The sequence below is a fragment of the Atractosteus spatula genome, chromosome 1, assembly GCF_055471065.1.
Source record: "Atractosteus spatula isolate fAtrSpa1 chromosome 1, fAtrSpa1.hap1, whole genome shotgun sequence".
Classification (NCBI taxonomy): domain Eukaryota; kingdom Metazoa; phylum Chordata; class Actinopteri; order Semionotiformes; family Lepisosteidae; genus Atractosteus; species Atractosteus spatula.
The window spans coordinates 6,981,854-6,999,538 of record NC_142706.1 but is presented as its reverse complement, the minus strand read 5'-3'; the positions used below and the strand labels follow the sequence as shown (position 1 = coordinate 6,999,538).

The 17,685-nt window shown below is 40.6% G+C and overlaps 2 protein-coding genes and 1 long non-coding RNA gene across 6 annotated transcripts; 2 read left to right on the top strand and 1 right to left on the bottom strand.

Annotated features, from left to right (window-relative positions):
- The first annotated feature begins 4,031 nt into the window (after positions 1-4,031).
- On the top strand, positions 4,032-7,242 carry ndufb6 (NADH:ubiquinone oxidoreductase subunit B). The gene is made up of 4 exons (XM_088913138.1): positions 4,032-4,318; positions 6,423-6,515; positions 6,756-6,800; positions 7,083-7,242. Exons 1-4 carry the CDS (start codon positions 4,139-4,141, stop codon positions 7,152-7,154), a joined length of 390 nt encoding a protein of 129 aa, XP_088769264.1. The 5' UTR covers positions 4,032-4,138; the 3' UTR covers positions 7,155-7,242.
- On the bottom strand, positions 6,021-9,754 carry LOC148840546 (uncharacterized). The gene is made up of 3 exons (XR_016090935.1): positions 9,269-9,754; positions 8,136-8,489; positions 6,021-7,162 (listed from the first exon to the last, which is right to left on the bottom strand). It is a non-coding gene; the product is annotated as an uncharacterized LOC148840546 (long non-coding RNA).
- A 368-nt stretch (positions 9,755-10,122) lies between these two features.
- toporsa (topoisomerase I binding, arginine/serine-rich a) lies at positions 10,123-15,858 on the top strand. Of its 4 annotated transcripts, none has more exons than XM_088922099.1 (2): positions 10,123-10,376; positions 12,392-15,858. In XM_088922099.1, the coding sequence occupies exon 2, from the start codon at positions 12,395-12,397 to the stop codon at positions 15,296-15,298; it is 2,904 nt and encodes a 967-aa protein (XP_088778225.1). In that variant the 5' UTR covers positions 10,123-10,376; positions 12,392-12,394; the 3' UTR covers positions 15,299-15,858. The 4 variants fall into 4 exon arrangements, with proteins under 4 accessions (XP_088778225.1, XP_088778235.1, XP_088778243.1 ...); XM_088922109.1 differs by having other exon boundaries at positions 10,127-10,380; XM_088922117.1 differs by having other exon boundaries at positions 10,136-10,217.
- The last annotated feature ends 1,827 nt before the right edge of the window (positions 15,859-17,685 follow it).

Below are 17,685 nucleotides of genomic sequence, written 5' to 3'. Positions count from 1 at the left end.
GAAGACAAAGAAGCTTTCAAAACATAGGAATGAAGTGCTGGAGATAGGGAGTAGGTTACTTATCCTTGTAAGTGCATGTCATAACAATAGAGTAAGAAGTGCAAAGTGCATCAAGCCATGCAGGCTCTTCAAATATAAGCAGGGGAGCAAGAAGGAAGCTGCTTAGGGCTGCCAATATGAAGTCAACAGTGACTTTGAAAGATCTGCAAAGAGTCACTGTTCATACAATCAACAGTATACCAGCCCCCACACAAACCTGACTGTATGAGTGAGAAGCAAGAAAAAAACATTACTGAAGTCCATCTGAAATCTCATCTGGGATATATTGCAGATATATGGCTGGAGGTCAGACGAGACAAAAAAATGAACTTATTGTTCGAAATGTAAAATGTTGCAACTGGTGCAAGAGTTTGTTCAATGTGGATTTAGAAACCCCAGCGAGTAGAGCGTTACAGTAGTCAATTCAGGAGGAGACAGATGTGTTGATCAGCTTTTCAGCCACAGTTAGCGATAACATGGGATGTAGTCTAGCAATAGCTTTGAGGTGAAAGAAAGATGTTTTGATAATACGTTCCACATGTGGGTCAAATGTCAAGCCTGAATCATATATCACCCCCATGTTTTCAATTTAGACTGAAGTTCAAGTACAGTGCCATCCACAGATAGGGTTACAGTATTGGCTTTACAAAACTTACACCATTTTTGACATTTAATGTTTTGTTATTTTATTTTGACCATACACACCAATTAAAGTTTTGTCAGCTTTCAGATTTCAGACTTCTCTTTTATTGAACAGGCCCAGTGTAATATCTGATCGGGAGTTTGAAGATTACCACTTGGTCCCCTGGCAGCTGGGTGGAGCTTTGCTGGAAGATTTTCTTTCATGTCTGAGTCCAAATTACATTAATATGTTCTATTTCTTTCCTTAGCACTAAAATATGTCGACTGCCCTGCTACCGGAATCAGCATGAAGATGTGTAACTTAAGAAGTGGACTGAAGATTGTTTTTAGATTCTCTCAAACACTTGGCTACACAGAGTACATTTCGTGCCAAGAGCAAAGTTACTTTCTTTTCATTCAGAGATAACCATGCTACTTTTTCAGTCAAATTCACTATGAACAATTTGAAACTTTAAATATAAGGATTGTATATGTGAATTACTTTAGCCTAGAATTGGGTAATTATTCAGTTTTAACTGTTGTGGTTACAGCCAAAAAAGAAAACTTTTCTTCTCCTTTCTACTTTCCAATATGGCAACAAATAATTTGTCACTTCTCTGAAAATGTTGAATACTGTATGTCTAACATCTTTATGGACACAAACATGTACAAGTGGAAATTGTGTATCCCACTCAAGATACTGCCTCATTTGATTTTACAATCAACAAAGAGAAATGATACTCATCTCCTGAGCCACTGCTCAAAGATTTGACGAAAGACCTGAAGGTAGCACTCCACGCAGTTCTTGTTTTTACCGAAACCAGATGTAAAAGTGGATGATAACGTCTCCTATCTTATGATATGAATGATGTGGTTTCTAGTTAAGGTTGGGATACAGTACCATGGATCCACTGATGTGCAGCCCCCACGTGGCTGACATGCACCAGTGGCATCACAACACAGCAGAACAGGCAGAGAAAAGAGAAACTGATTTACAGTACCAATTGAGATAAGAGATAAGGAAGAACTTTAGGCCAGAGAGGAACATTAGCTGGGACACAGCTTCTCTTTGAAAAGGGCAATAAAATCCTTAATGATCAAGCAGTTACGACCTCACTTTAACATCTCATCCTAAGTTGTTATACAGCAGTCACCATACTGGGGCATGGGTTTTGGAAGTTCTGCTCCAGAAGGAAGTGTGGAACCTACACCACCAACTCCACTTCCAACAGCAATTGTTTTTTTCCTTGGAGGTCTTCCATTCCAGTACTGACCAGGCCCACATTGCTTAGCTTCTGACATCTGATGGATTTAGACTACAGGCCGGCAACACGGGTGTCAATAATAAGATCATGTATAAAACTGTAACGATATACTTTTAAAAAATAATCCCTTTTTAACTTTTTGTAAATGTTATTTTTTATATAGATAAAAGTTCTTTTTTTGTCCACATATGAACACCATGCAAAGATGGCAGATGAAAAGCAGAGTCATTCTCACCTAAGTATTTTTTAGCGCCTCTATCTGCAACACTTTAATTTATTAAGAGAAACTTCCTGGTTCTTTATATGATATCATTTCAGAAGAGGAAAGTGTACTCTCGGTAGAGGTAAGGGCTACAGCAGGAAGGTTCTGGTTTATTAAGTTTAACATATTGCCATCTTCTTGTAATTATTGTTACTACAGGTGGCTCAATGAGAGGCTCAATTAGAGACTACCTAGACAGGACGTGCCTTCTGAGTCTTTGAGGTCTTAATAATAATAATAAGAAGAAGAAAAATAATTCCATTTATATAGCACTCTTCTGGACAATCCACTCAAAGCACTTTACAGGTAATGGGCACTCCCCTCCACCACCACCAATGTGCAGCTCCCTGCTGGCCCCACTAACACCTCTTCCAGCAGCAGCCTCAGTTTTCCCAGGAGGTCTCCCATCCAGGTACTGACCTTCTTAACTTCAGTGGGTTGTCAGTTGTGAGTTGCAGGGTGATATGACTGCTGGTCTTGTAGTAGCTGATCCGAGAAAATGTTTATGTAAGAAGCAGATAATTAGCACTATTTAAGGAAGCACGAAAATTAAAATAATTGGAAACTCCAAGACAATATTATACTAATACCTAACAACTCAAAAGAGCCGTGCACCCCAGCCGGGCGCTCTTCGGCCGCAACGCCAGGCGAGGGTGCTACAGCCTATAAGGAATCTTTGTAAACCCCATCTTATCCCACCTTGTCTATCTTTTTGGAATGCAATGTTGGAAAATATAAATTGGAAATTAGTTTGGACAACTCCTGATATATATTGTATTACAAATAAAGTTAAAGAGATATCGTTTAAAATTGTTAAAAAGTTTTATCAAGTTAAATTAGTACTCTCTAAATTTAGGCAGGAGCAGGATGATTTGTGTTTTTTGTCGGGCTGAAAGGGAATCTTTGGTACATTTTTTTGTAAGGTGTTTGTGAAGTTGTTTTGGATGGACTTGTAGAGTTTTGTTTGTAGGCATTCAAAGGTGTTTTTTAGATTTAATTTAGATTTAAGGATTTTGATATTTTGTTGTACTGTGTAAGAGAAAATGTGGAAAAAGAGAATGTATTTAAATATATTAATCATTCTGGGTAAATTTCACATTCATAAATCAAAATGGTCCAATAATACTCAATTTTTAGTACTTTTGAGATGGAGTTGAAACAATTTAAATTCTATTAAAAATTTTGAAAAATGCTAAAGCCAGGAAAACATTTGATATATGTAAAAATATATAATTTGGTCACATAATAATCTACTTCATTACCTCTGGCAGTTAATTGTTTTTTTTTTCTGTTTCTGTTTTTTTCTCTTGTATCTGTTTCTGCTCCTCTAATTGTATTTGTATTTGTAAATTCTTTATACAGTTGATAAAAATTTTAAAGGCTCGTCACTTGACCTGAGACAGTCACACGATCCCAGAAAGACACAAGACATACTTTCCGACTTTCGATCGCTAACAGAAATTGGCATAAAACATTTGTTGAATGATGAATTCTGAGTATTTTTGCCTTCGCATTTTTTATTTTTTTCCTTACCCTAATCAAATGCAAAAAGCCTTAAAGACATGAAGTCGCACTATCAAGGCTGCGGAAAAGCGATGCTTGCGAGAGGCAGTCAGCATTTTCCATTACATCTGAATTGCATATGCTTTCAAGTTGGACAGGCAAAATGTGACATACAGTTGTTGCTCAATTCCGTTCAACGAAATCTTAAGTCTTAAACTGTCCTCAATAAATTCCTTTCACAAGACATGAACCTGCCTTCCTTCTCTTTGAAGGGTTTGTGTGTTTCCCTCCACGCCTGTAGGCGTCTCTCTCACCCAACACCGAGACGAGCAAGAGCGACGGCGTGATGTCATCTCCAGGCGACAGCGCTGCTCAGCTGTCCTCTGTCTTCTTCGTGTAAGGTCGGTGTTCTTACTAGAATTTGCGGGGTGATCGTACGAGCTTCAGGATGTTGGGTTACACTACGGACCAGAGGCTTCGCATGCAGCAGCTGGTGAAGCTGCGGCGACAGTGGCTGAAGGACCAGGAGCTGAGCCCTCGAGAACCCGTCCTGCCCCCCACAAAACCGGGACTTGTGGAGAAATTCTGGTTACGGTTTCTGGAGCCCAGAAGCCTGTGGAGGCTTTACGTGAGTAGATACGAATGAACGCTGCTGTTCAGTTGAACCCCGTGTGCTTGCTTTTCGGGGTTACCTTGCTTACGTCCCATCTAGGCCGATTACTCGTCTTGCTCTGTGTGTGCTCCCTAGTGGTTTAACTTTCCCCTGCAGATTTCCGACAGGGGGATGACATTGTCTTACACTGTGCATCAGTATTGCATTCGCGTCCTGACCTGTTGAAGGCATTTACCTTCTCAGTGGGCATATAAAAAAACTGTCTGTCCGCCCAGTTAAAGCTTGATGCCTTTGTTCATTGAGAACCGTTTCATGAATTGTGACGAGAATCGAAGTACGCCTAATAATGACTGTTCTCGTCTTAAAAACAACAACAACAACAACAATAATAATATATAACTTAAATACAGCTACAGCTTATTAGATCCGAGAACAGGAGGCATTTTTAAACTAAAGCGTTTCAGGAGATTGGAACAAGCTGTCCAGCCATATTGGTAAAGCTGAAGCTGATATGCCCTGGACTCTTGCAAGAAAGGTCTGCATGATATCCGTACAACAGTTAGCCAATATCTGCTGGACTGGCTGAATGGCCTCCGCCTTTGTAAACTTTATGTTCGCAGGCAAATGAAGAGGAAAGTCTAGTGACGGGATGCACAGTTTTACACTTGCTGCTGTAGGCCTCGTGGATAATCCCAGAAGATTCTCAGATGTGTGGTGGAGGACTGTCGCTGGCAATACATGTCTTTAATTCAGTAATGTGGCTCGGGTTTGAGTCACTTGAGTTCTGCCTGAGCAATGTTGTTGAATGCTGTTTTGTGTCATGGTATTGTATCATTGCTGTATTGTATTATTGTCATAGTAATGTTATATGAATATGAGCTGTTGATGTACAAAATGTCCTTAGGGGCAGTAAAGACTAATTCAGTTCATTTCAAGGCCTTACTCCCACAGATATAAAACAGTCCTGACATGTTGTTGTGCACCCTGACAGAATTTGTGTCATAGAATCGTCTTGATATACGCATGCAATTTAATAAACTTGTCTTAATTATTTTGTTAAACACTGAAATGTATCGGCAAGCCTGTGATAGGTTGGTCAGCTTATTAAAGAACACAGAAAATCATCATTTCCCCTACATTTCCCCTCTACTTGATTTTGCTAAATGGTGCAATGAGTTCTCTTTGAAGTTAAGTCAAAATCTTGAAACAAGTAATTGATTTTAGGGAAAATGCAACAACCCTGGCTCTGTGGCTCAGGATCTGCGCCTGTGGCTGGAAGGTTGCCGGTTCAAATCCCGCAGCCGGCAGAGGAATCCTACTTTGTTGGGCCCCTGAGCAAGGCCCTTAACCCCAACTGCTCCAGGGATGCCATATAAATGGCTGACCCTGCGCTCTGACCCCAAGCTTCTCTCCCTGTCTGCGTGTTTTATGGAGAGCAAGTTGGGGGTCTGTGAAAAGACAAATTCCTAATACAAGAACTTGTATATGGCCAATAAAGTGATCGTATCTTACGTGCTGTAATTAATGGTCTGTGGAAAAAATTGTCAGTGACTACCAAGTACCTGGGAGTGGATTTGCAGATAAAAACCTAAGAACCTAAGACAAATGTGACACCATTTATAAAAAGACCAACAGAGACTCTTTTTTTTCCTTCAGAAACTCAGCTATTTCTAGAACAATTTTAAGAACTAGAAATATTTTTAAAACTATTTAACACTTTTTTTTATAAAACATTTATTGAAAGTGTCTTATCACACTGTCTCAGTTGTTGGTTTGGCAGCATTAGTGTCATTAAATTAATTGAGTTGGGGGAAAATTAGTGAAAATAAGTAGCAAAATAATTTTTGGCAAATCAAATTAGATATCCTCTACAAACAAAAAGATGTACAGAAGGCCAAGAGCATTATAAGGTGTGTGTCTCACCCCCTCCATTCTGAATTTACACTTGTCACATCTGGGAGATGCCTCTGTGTCCTCGGGTGTAAAAGGAATCTCCTGTAAAAGTATTGACTGTCTTCCTTATTCTTATTGTTGTACTGCGGTGTGTCATAACATAATTTTCCCCAGAGGATAATAAAGCTTGAATTGAATTATTTTTAACACAAGCCTTTCTTTTCAGACTTATAAAGCCTACCGGGTTGGAAAATGGTCCTTAATTCAGCTGTTAATTCCTGCTTGGATTTGTCATTATTATGTCAAGTATCATGTTGCGGTAAGTTTGGGATGTACTAAATACAAATATAAACTGCCATCACAATTGGCAGATGAGTAGCAGCACAAAGACATTTTTATTTTAGAATATATTATAGTATTTAACTATGTATTGGCTTACCTGTGTATTAAATTATTTTAGAATAAGAACCACATTTAATTTTAATACAGCTTTGCATGCAGTTTCTACCATTGAGTTATGGACTCTAATGATCCGTTTTTAATTTGTTCTCTATTCTAGATGAAACCATATGGTATCGTAGAGGCGAAACCAAGGCTGTTCCCTGTAAGTATTATTTACCTTGTCTAGTATCCCATGTCTTATGTAGGGCTTAATAGTGTTTGAATAATGAAAATCTGCATATGGAAGACGACTCCGTTGTGCTTTCACTTTCATCTCCAAATTCATTGACAACAATGCGTGTGAACTAGGATGTCAGCCAAATAAGGTTCCTAAGGAAATTAATGCTGAAGGCAGTTCAGCGTGTTGAAGTTAGTTATTCTGGAGGAAGCAGGTATGAACATGTTGAGCAATCCCGTGTGATTCCTGTCGCTTGATTTATTTTAGGGGGACACAATCATGGAAACTGGAGAGGTCCTTCCTCCCTTCCCGGAAATGGAAAGCTTTGGACACCACTGAACAAGTTCCTAAAAGAAAGAAAAAGCCACATGTACTTTTCTGAGGTTAAAACTATTTTATTTAACAATAAAACTAATTTACCAATGCCACCTTCATGTTGTTTTTCCATTTTCTGTTTTGACTCATGCACAGTTGATCTGTTTGAGTTGAAATCCTACAAATAATGTTTTGAAGAGGCAGCAAATCCTAACCTTAACAGATCGCGTGGCGGTAAAACATCAGAAATACAGCGATTGTACTTCTCTCACCTGAGTTTATTTACCTAAGGATTTTAAATTTTCAGAAATGTTAATTCAGGGTATTTTCAATGCCTACTTAGAAGTTACACAAACTGTATGATCAATCTTGAGCCTTTACAATGTCAATTACTCCCAGCAGTTAGGTTAGGATATAAAGTATAGGATTGTCTTATCTAAACAGGCATTAAGATACTTTTCCCAAGTTAAGTACTAAAACCCATTATCACTGCCTGAATAATACATTGTTCAAACTTAAAAGCTACTCTTCAGCTTTCTCTCTTTTAGCTTTGGTCTTAATTGCCTATTTAATGGGGTATCTTGATGGCTGGGTAAGGGCTTGAAAAAAGTATGAAAGTCCAAATTGATTGTCCTGCAATGAAGTAGAGAAGGCATACTTTTAACACGCATAAGGGTCACAAAGTTCTAAATAATCACTATATGGATTCTTTTTAAACCACAATGAAGCATATTAAGAACATTCTGTGTTGATCTTCAGTGGTGCACAAGTACTTTGAGCTACAAATACTTTGGATCCCAGAGGGACATCGTGGATATAGCTATCGTTTAGGAGGATTTTGCTGGTCTACAGAGATGTGCGTGGAGTACTGACATACAGAAGACATGATGGATGGTTAATACCCTCATTCATTTCCTTTTTTTTTATTATATAATGTTAGCATGCCCTAAGGGGTTGGGCAGCCAGTTGACCTTGGACCCCTAGAGGTTTTTTTTTTCTGCTTACTAAGGCGTTTTTGGTTCCTCTCCTCCGTTGTCTTCTGTTCTGTATTCACAAAATGTGTGGTTACTTGCATTGTTAAGTGCCTTGGGGCCACCTTGTTGTGAAAGGCGCTATGTAAACATAAATTGAATTGAATACAGTTCATTCCATCTCACAGAAAGTTTATTTATCCATAAGGTTCATCTTCCTTTTGCAGGTTGGTCTGGGTGGTAAATTTAACTCCCTTCATCCACATGCCTCAGTTCGTCAGGGACTTCAGTTATTGATCTTGAATTGCTTTTCCAGTTGCCACTGTGCTGCTATTCTCGTTCCGTATATGACGTATCCCCAGGACAGGAGTACCACTGCCAGGAGTACCTTAGAAATAAAACCATTAAAACTTCAACATAAGTCTTTTAATGAATGTGTATGAAAATGTTTGCTGTATAAATCACACTGAAAATTAAATCTCTTGCCCCCTGAATAATCACTAATAAGAGTTTAATGCTTTTTCCATAATTTGAAAAAACAATACTGGAAACTATGAACAATAATTTGCCATAACCTGCTTTTTAAAGTTATGTTTTTTTTTTACAATATTACAAATAGTATTTAAAAGATAAATTTATAATATGTCTGAACAGCAAAATCTGCACACAGTTTTGCCGGAACTTCACGGGAGTAGATCGTTTTTTAAAAAAAATATTTGATTTCCATTGATTTGAACCTCAGACTAATTTGTTGAGAATCGTAAAAATAAAAGGCTCAGAACGGACTTTCTGAAGATACTGAACACTGAAATACATCCATCCGTTTTACTAAATGTTAAGGCTTGAGGTTCTCCCCCCCCCCCAATAGTTGGTTTTAAGCCACTTAAAGTAGGAAACATAAAAAATATATATTTGTGCATTAGGGTAAGACGCTTACAGTTTGAATGTATAACAACACGGGGAATTTGAATGATCAGAGCTCACATACATACCCACAGGGCAAAAAAAAACAACATCGCAGCAGTACTGATCAACTCCACAGATTAAAACCGCAGAGCCCTGCACCCCGTCCTTTTTAAATGGTGCAATTTTACAGATGCAAACCTAAAAACTATATTCTCGGTTTCATTACGTACATTATGAAGGACAGGTTTGTCGGTCACTTACGAGTGAGTACATCCTGTCGAGAGCTCTGTCGCTGACATGAATCATGTTGTCTCACATCAGGAAAACCTTGTACCCGCCTGGCACCTCCGGAGAGCTTCTGTCTAATAAATTTTCACCAGTAGCAACAGCCTTTGTCTAAAAAAACGACACCATCAACTCACTGCGGGTTAGTCCGAGTAAACACCGCCTTGCTTTGCGGAAAGCCGACGGATTTCCAAAGATACTTCACCCACAGCGCCACCGGGCGTCAGCTATTTTAATGCCCAAATCTTTTTTTTTTACACATATGAATCCGCAAATGCAAGATTTATCCAATTATTTAGCTCGTTGAAGCTACGAACATTATTCACTGTCGATATTTAATATTTGGAATACACAAATAAAACCATTTTTGAACAATATTCAAAGGGTAGGATAATGCCTTAAGTTGAGATTCATTCATAAAACCCTTTATGTTGTTATAATTAGATAAGTAATAGTCAGCATGACTGTAAATAAACAAAACAGGTCGCACTGCCACTAACACGATTTGTTTTACTTCCACATTTTTTCGCTTATGCTCTCCGTATAGATGTAGACTCCGTCGCTTTTCCGCGTGGGAGACGTCAGTGCAATCGTACACTGTGTCTTAAGAGTAAACTCCTGAGAGAGAAATCATATTGTCACCCATACTTATGTGCGTATGAATGAGCGTTCTCATATTGTCGCTGCTGACGAATAAGCAGATGACAGCGACTCAAACCGCGCGGTCACGGGTGGGTGACCCCCACCAGCGGCCCTGTACGCGTTGGCTCCTCCGGGCCGCCAGGGGGCAGGAGCGCCACAGCCTCCCCTTCGCTAACCGAGCCCTCCCTCCCCATCTCGCAGCGCAGGCCTAGGACTGCAAGCTCGCTGTGGGGAGAAACTGTTGTACCCATAGCACGGAGATCGGCGATTTTTGGTCATCTTGGTAGGTGATAATGACGTTTAACTTTGAAGTCTGTCCTACATGACGTTTGATTGTGATGTCTGTGACAGGTGACCGTTTCCTCTGACGCACCGTGCCCGCGAAAGACCGGTGCAGTGGAATAAAAAAGCAAAACTTAAAAGAGCCTCTCAGCTGCTCTTGGTAGGTAAGAAACCTTTTGCTCTGCCTATTCTTTCTTGTATATCTTTCATATCATTTGCTAATTCAGTTTTAAGGAACTATGGTGGGCTAACGAGTTGTGTATTGATACGTTTTGGTTATCTAGTTCTTAGGCGGGGTTAAGACTACAAGATGCTATTTCGGGAAATAACCCGGTCACTAAGGCCTCTACAGTGCGAAAGGAGGGGTTACTTGGTTATTATGTACCAGCAGTATTTCAGTAGATATTTAGTATTTCAGTAGATATTTAGCCAATGTGTGCATAGAGGTATCTACCATGTTTAACCAGGTCGGGGGAGAAGTGGCAGTCTAATCAAAATGTCTTCCAGTACTTGTTCCCAGGTCTTTCCAGAGGGGAGGGGGGTGCAGATAGGAAAATGACAATCGATAGTTTTTAGTTGCGTGTGGTTCCTAGATTTCAACACGCAATCACGTTTGTGGACGGCGACGCCTGCACTGTGTTGGTTATCGAGAGTCAGCCGGGATGTCACTTTCAAGTGTCAGTTCCGCTGTCTCGCTGTCCAGCCTGCTTTCGCTGTAATACTAGTTTGTAAGGAATAATAGAGGCAGCCTGCTTAAAGTTCGCAGTACTGTATTTATTTTTAGCTGTGTTCATTGTATTTGAGCATATTTTCTGGCAAACATACGTTTACCCATAAACGTACTGTACAGTTGTGTAGTTTATTTTACAATGGGAGACTTTATGCCTGTGGGGTTTGATGAACGTTTGTTGTTTTGGTGACAACAAAACGGTCTAGTAAAAAAAAAAATAGCAGTTTTTCAATTTTGCCAAAGTATTTATTGAACGGCATCTATAGAATGCTTAAAATATTAACAGGTTTGTTCAAGTCGTCGTATCGTTTATATAACCAAAATAAGCCTGGTTCGTAGGAGAAGGAGACATGGCGAAATTTCAGTGACGTCTGGATACGTCAGACTCTCTGTATTTCTGCATTTACTGTAAAAATATGGACCAGAAATGATAAAACGATTTGTATGCTCGTCCAAAACAAGTACATTTTTTTCTTACTGAGGAGTTACATAAAGGAATCCTAATTATTTCGTTAATACATAACTGCAAATAATCCACTTTTTGGCACACAGCTGTTTTAAGTAGTAGTGTCTTTTGCCGTTCTTGTCTGTGAGCCTCAGTCACTGGGACAGTTTCAACAGCATCAGGTGCCACACTGGGATATACCCTTTTCTAGTGGCATATAATACAGAAGTTATGTTATCCAAGACGATAGCCTCATTGTTTCTAGTTGAATTCTTGTCAGACTGTATAATACTTAGTTTTGTGCAAAGTAAAATGTCTAAGGATAGGCCTATTTAATTAAATGTTTTGGTCACACAAACCCAATATTTGAGGTGTGAAAGGTATTCATACTTTTCAGACGGTTAATCTGTGAGATAGAGTGAATTAGAACATAAGAAATGTGTTCAAACAAATCAGGAGATGTCATTCAACCTATCTTTCTTCTTTGGTTTCTAATAGCTTAATGAACTAAATGTACTTGGACTCTGAGGCTTTCATGATTGTTTATTGGAATTATTTATGTATTTATTTATACTACCAACATCTTAATTAAGTAGGAACAGAACTTTTCTTTTTAATTAATTGTCATCATTATCGAATACAACAAAGTTGTGGCATTGTTCTTCAATTTGCAGGGTTTCAAGATCTTTTTTCCTTGATTTGTAAGCCTTTTGGCTGACTGCTAAAAGCTGAGACATCTACAAATGCACTGATAAGTGCATGCATTGTTGATGTCCCTTTTATTTCTAAACGCCTATATTTCAATCTAGTATTTTAAGAATGATTTCACTCCAGCTAATACCTGTTTTAATTATTATTGCACTTTATGACGTTTTATTGTGGTTTGAAATTCTCTGTCATTTTTAAGACATTGAAAAAAGACTGCACAACACTGGGGTATATTATAGTGTTGAAATATACTTTATAAATTGTAACACGCTTTTGTTTTTTTATTTTTGAGGTGATGGCATCTACCAAGAAGAAGTTGAGGATGCGCAAAAAGTTTTCCCCCAAGGATGGAGCCGGCAAAGTGTCACAGACTGTATTGGTGGAAGCATCTCCAGACTCCAAATGCCCCATCTGCCTGGACAAATTCAACAACATGGCACACTTGGACCGCTGCCTTCACAAGTTCTGCTTCCGGTGCATACACGAGTGGTCCAAAAACAAAGCAGAGTGCCCGCTATGCAAGCAGCCTTTCAACTCCATCTTCCACACCGTAAAAGCCGAGGACGACTTCAAGGAATTCGTCCTGCGTCCGACGGAAAACGGCTCTTTTGGCAGCCCAGACGGGCATCGGTTCAGGTACCGCACCACCTTGACAAGAGAGCGCAGGCAGTTCAATCCCCCGAGGAGGACATCGCCACCCCCAGACAATGGGGTGATGTTTGAAAGCCTGAGCAGTGCCTCTGCGCAGCAGCACAACAGAGGAATTCACCGCATGATGCTGAGGCTGGCTGCAAGGAGGAGAGCCCAGATTGAGGGAAGGTCTGTGCGCCACATGCGGGAGCAAGAGATGATCAACTTCAGGCGGGCTCTGTATCGCACTGGTGTGCGGGTAAGGAGTGTCCGAGACGGGGGGCGCTATCGGGACATCTCTGCTGAATTCTTCCAGAGGAACCCAGCTTGTCTACACCGTCTCGTGCCCTGGCTGAAAAGGGAGCTGACTGTGCTCTATGGTGCTCATGGCTCTCTGGTGAACATTGTGCAACACATCATCATGTCCCGCATCACTAGATACAACATGGAAGACCAAGCCATCCAGGATGAGCTGCGGCCCTTCTTGCTGACTCGCACTGACCACTTCCTACATGAGTTTATCAGCTTTGCACGGTCCCCTTACAATATGGATGCCTATGACCAGCATGCCATTTATGACTGCCCTGCACCGTCTTATGAAGAAGGCAGCAGCTCGGACTCATCAGTCATCACCATTTCGGCCGATGAAGCTGATTCTGGAGAGCGGAATCGCCCTTCCCTCAGTGTGGCAGGCAGTGGCTTGAGCCAAGCACCATGGGATGATGAAACTCCTGGCCCATCTTACTCAACAGTGGAACAGGTACAGCTGCCCTCACGGTCTGTCAGTGAATCAGAGTCTGAGAGCAGCAGAGAGGAAGAAAGGGCACCTGGGCCTTCTCTGCAACAGAGCAATCAAGTAAAAACTGATCCAGCCAGCAATGAAGGTGGCAATGCCTCTTCAGGTGAAGAAGACTGTGTGATTGTGGGTTATGTCAAGCCAATGGCTGAAAGGACACCTGAACTTGTCCAGCTGTCCTCTGATTCTGAAGAGTCTGTCAATAATGAAACTGCAGAGGTACCAGAACAACCTGTACACATTAGATTCTGTAGCATTAGTCCACCGTCTACTGTATGCTCCTCACTGTCTAAAGACAAATCTCCAGACAGATGTGATCAATCCAGCAAGAGGTCGGAGAGGAAAGACCAAGATCGGACATCATTTGGTGAAACAGAAAGGCATCCTTCTGAACGCAGGAGTTCACCTTCAGCAGACAGAGAGAGGGCTTCGAGGGAGAAAGACAGAAGCAGTTCAAAACATTACAGCAAAGACAGACATGCTTATGAGGATGACCGAAGGCGACACAGGCAAAACAGGTCAAGAGAGAGAACAAGGTCAAGGAGCAAAGAAAGGTCTCGTCATAGGAGCAGGAGGAGATCTCGAAGCAGAGAACGGAGCTGGTCAGTAAGGAGCCCAACCATATCAATAAACAGCGATAGCACGCTTTCAAGAAGCAGGCAGCATTCAAGATCACGCAGTAGAGACTATCCTTCCTCTAGGGATGCTATATGGCCCATAAGTCGGGACAAGGACTACAGCTACTCTAGACACAACCATGAGAAATCTTATTCATACCACTGGGACTCCTACAGTCGCTACAGCAGAGACAGAGATAACAGCGATTCATTGTATGTGCAGAACAGGTCCTATTACACAAGTTACTGCATGAGCCCAGGCTATGGCGCCTGTTCTCGCTCCAGAAGTAGAAGCCGCAGCAGTCACAGGGATTCCCACCACCGCCGGGAAAGGAGGCGTTCAAGAACTTTGTCCAGCACAAGTTCCCGGGAATCCCATGGAGCTCACCGAAGATCAAGGCTTGAAAAACCAAGTGGGAAAAGGAAATACAAGACTCGCCATTTGGAGGCAAACTCCAAAGACAAAGCATCCAAGCCGCACGTCTCTTCCTCATCCAGCCTCCGAGAGAGGAAGGAGAACAGCGAAAGACATCACAAGAAGTCTCGAAGGAAGAGCCGGAGCCCCAGTGTGGAGATCATATACGAGGGGAAGGCCACGGGAGAGAGCCGGCGGCACCACAAGAAGAAGAAGAAACACAAAAAGAAAAGCAGGAAGCACAGGAGCAAGGACAGAGCACCGCAGAGATCACCGACTGTTATCACCATCGACAGTGACAGTGACGGCAGTGTGAAAGGCAAAGATTGCCAGATCAATGAAAATGAGGTTTCTACCACTACTGGCAGCTGTACTGAGACCACTGTGCTTGAAACTAGCTTGCAAGTCACTGAGGAGCGAGAGCTGTCAGCTCCACTTGAGCTGCCAGTTGATCAAGACAGTCATGGGGACGTTGTAAAGACCGAGGCAGCCTCTGTAATAGATGGTCTAATCAGTGACAAGTGTGACATTGTGTGTAGTGTAATTGCACAGACATCCATTGCCTTGGAGGGTGATGCAAGTAGCTCAAGCCCTTCGAATGCCAGGGAACGCATCTCTTTGGAACAGAGGGATTCGGGAAACTCCACAGAAGCAGAGGCTGTGCCCTTGGCTACTGGTTCTCAGACTGAATGCCAAAATGAGAGCCCTCACCTGGACCATGCTTTCACCCCCCCTCCTTAGACGTTCCACCCTTTGCGGGTACATGGACAACATGAATTGAACTGCCAATTAAGCAAAAGTGCATACAAGAATAAAATTGTTCAGAGATCAAATTCTCTTTTTTTTAACACAGTCATTTCAGGTGCATCTTATGAAAGTATCTTTATGTAATCGGTAATATTCCCTCAAAAACACCCGGATGTAAAGTTTAGTGATTTTTATCCATTTTATCCTTTCACTCTAGACTTGAGAATATGTAAATTTTACACTTCACCGTTTACACGTTATTGAGCCTGTGACTTGATAACTGAAGGTGGACAAACCATTCCAGTCACTTTTAGAAGTTGTACAGTGTACAGTCATTCTCAGGGAAAAGGCTCGACAAATAGCTGCTTTTCACAATGGCGATAGTGACCTTAAAGCATTATTGTTGAGGTAATGCGAAATGGAGCAGTCGTGGATTTTGTTTAAATACTGTGTGTACCACATTTTAGTCGCATAAAGACTTAAGTTTTGGACTGAGGGCAGTTGAACTTCCACCTTGCAAGAATTGTTATAAAAGAAATAAATGTTTAAAACAAGTCTTTTTTTTAAGTTTTAATGTATCCAGAGCTTTGCTTTTGCTGTGGTCAGTGAGCGTGCTCAGCCCTCAGTCGAGGGATGTCTTAGAAACAGCTGCAGGCAGCCAGCCTCCTTCTTACAGTTCTTCTCTTTTTTTTGTCCCATTACAAAATACTAATTTTTATTCAGATTGTAGCAAAATGACATGATTTTGTTTATTTAAAAGGTTTATTTTAGACTTTTTATTTCTATCCCAATAAGCTTCCTTTCCTTTTTTCTTTGTTTACGAGAACCACTTTTGCTGCAGAACCAAATTTTTTTTTAAATGCAAACATATCTCCAGCCTGGCTGGTTATTTGGATTAAATGGTTATGATCAAATGAATAAGAATTGGACAAATTGACATAACGGGGGACTAGACACTCAAGTGAAGCATCGATTTTTATTCTGTCGACAAAAAATTAAAAAGTTCCAGAGATGATTGTGTTCACCCCACAGGCTCAACTGAGGGGATACTACACCCAAATAAATGAGTAGAAAGCCTGGAAAAAGCTAAGGTTACAGCGATTTATGGGACTGTTATAAACTGTTTTTCGAAGCGATTAATAGCATGATTTATCGCAAATAAGAAGATACATTTGATTGTTATCTCCCTTTTAATCCTTCATCTGACTTGGTGTTTCTTGAAGAACGGTTTTTATATAAACTGCACGTTCTTAATTTTAAATTTGAATTTCATCTGCCCCCTTTCTTACAACCCTACTGTACATCACCTTGCTTCCAGTGTCAGTGGGAGGAAGTGGGTGTATCATGGTGTTTTCAGATACAAGTGTCAAGGTGACAAGCCTGAGAATAGCAGTGGAACGTGATGCGATTTGTGGTGTGAATTGATAATCCTATAAGTACCTGTTATTTTTTATTTACTTTTTAGATTTTTCAAGTTTTATCTTTCAATAAGTGTTTCTTTGGGGGATGTAGATAAATATAAATGAGGGACAATTTCTAAAATGTACTGTAGATTAATATATTGACTTATAAGTGATGTTGTTTACAATTTTTGCTATTAGAATTCTGTCCATAAAATGAATAGATTTTGCAGTAGTTATAGCCCTAGGTCCTTATTCACAGATATTTGTTCTCCAGGTGTGCTGTACATGTACATCTCAGCTAGAGCTGCCCTTGCACGTATGAGCTGTGCCACTCAATACAGGGCAGCCCACATTCGCGTTAAAAAGTTAGTTTCAGGATGTTTTTTTCGAGTTAAAAGTATTCTGTTCTATAGCGAACACCAGAAATACTGTTAAACACTGGATTTGATTAACACGGGGTGCTTTCTCTTGATTATGTTATAGGTTTCGGGCAGATTTTAGTTGCTGCTGCCTACCACAGTGACAAGAAACATGCCGTGTAACTCGGTTCCCTCGGCAGCTGCAGTCACATCTCCTAGAAAAACTGATTCACTCCCCTCTTCCTCTGGAAGAGCTGACATCACGGGGAGACCAAGCTCCCCCGAGGGGCTGCAGTAAGGAAAGCCCCTATCTCTAGAAAACAGTTCAGGATGAAAAAGACTGAAGACACTTCATTCATAAAACAGCAGCCCTTTATTCCTGACTGTCAGCTCAAAATACCGATAAAATAGGAACCAAAATTATATAACAGAATATTACAGGCTGGATAGTCTTTCACTTAAAAAAAAACGAGTTATGTTGGAATGTGATCATGATAGTATTGCAAAGAACAAAGTCGTATTTGTCATAATTGAGATCCAGAAAATTAATGCGACATTTATTTACTTCTCTGTTTATTCCATTAATAAAATTCCGCAAAGTAAAAAGAGGTGGTAGCAG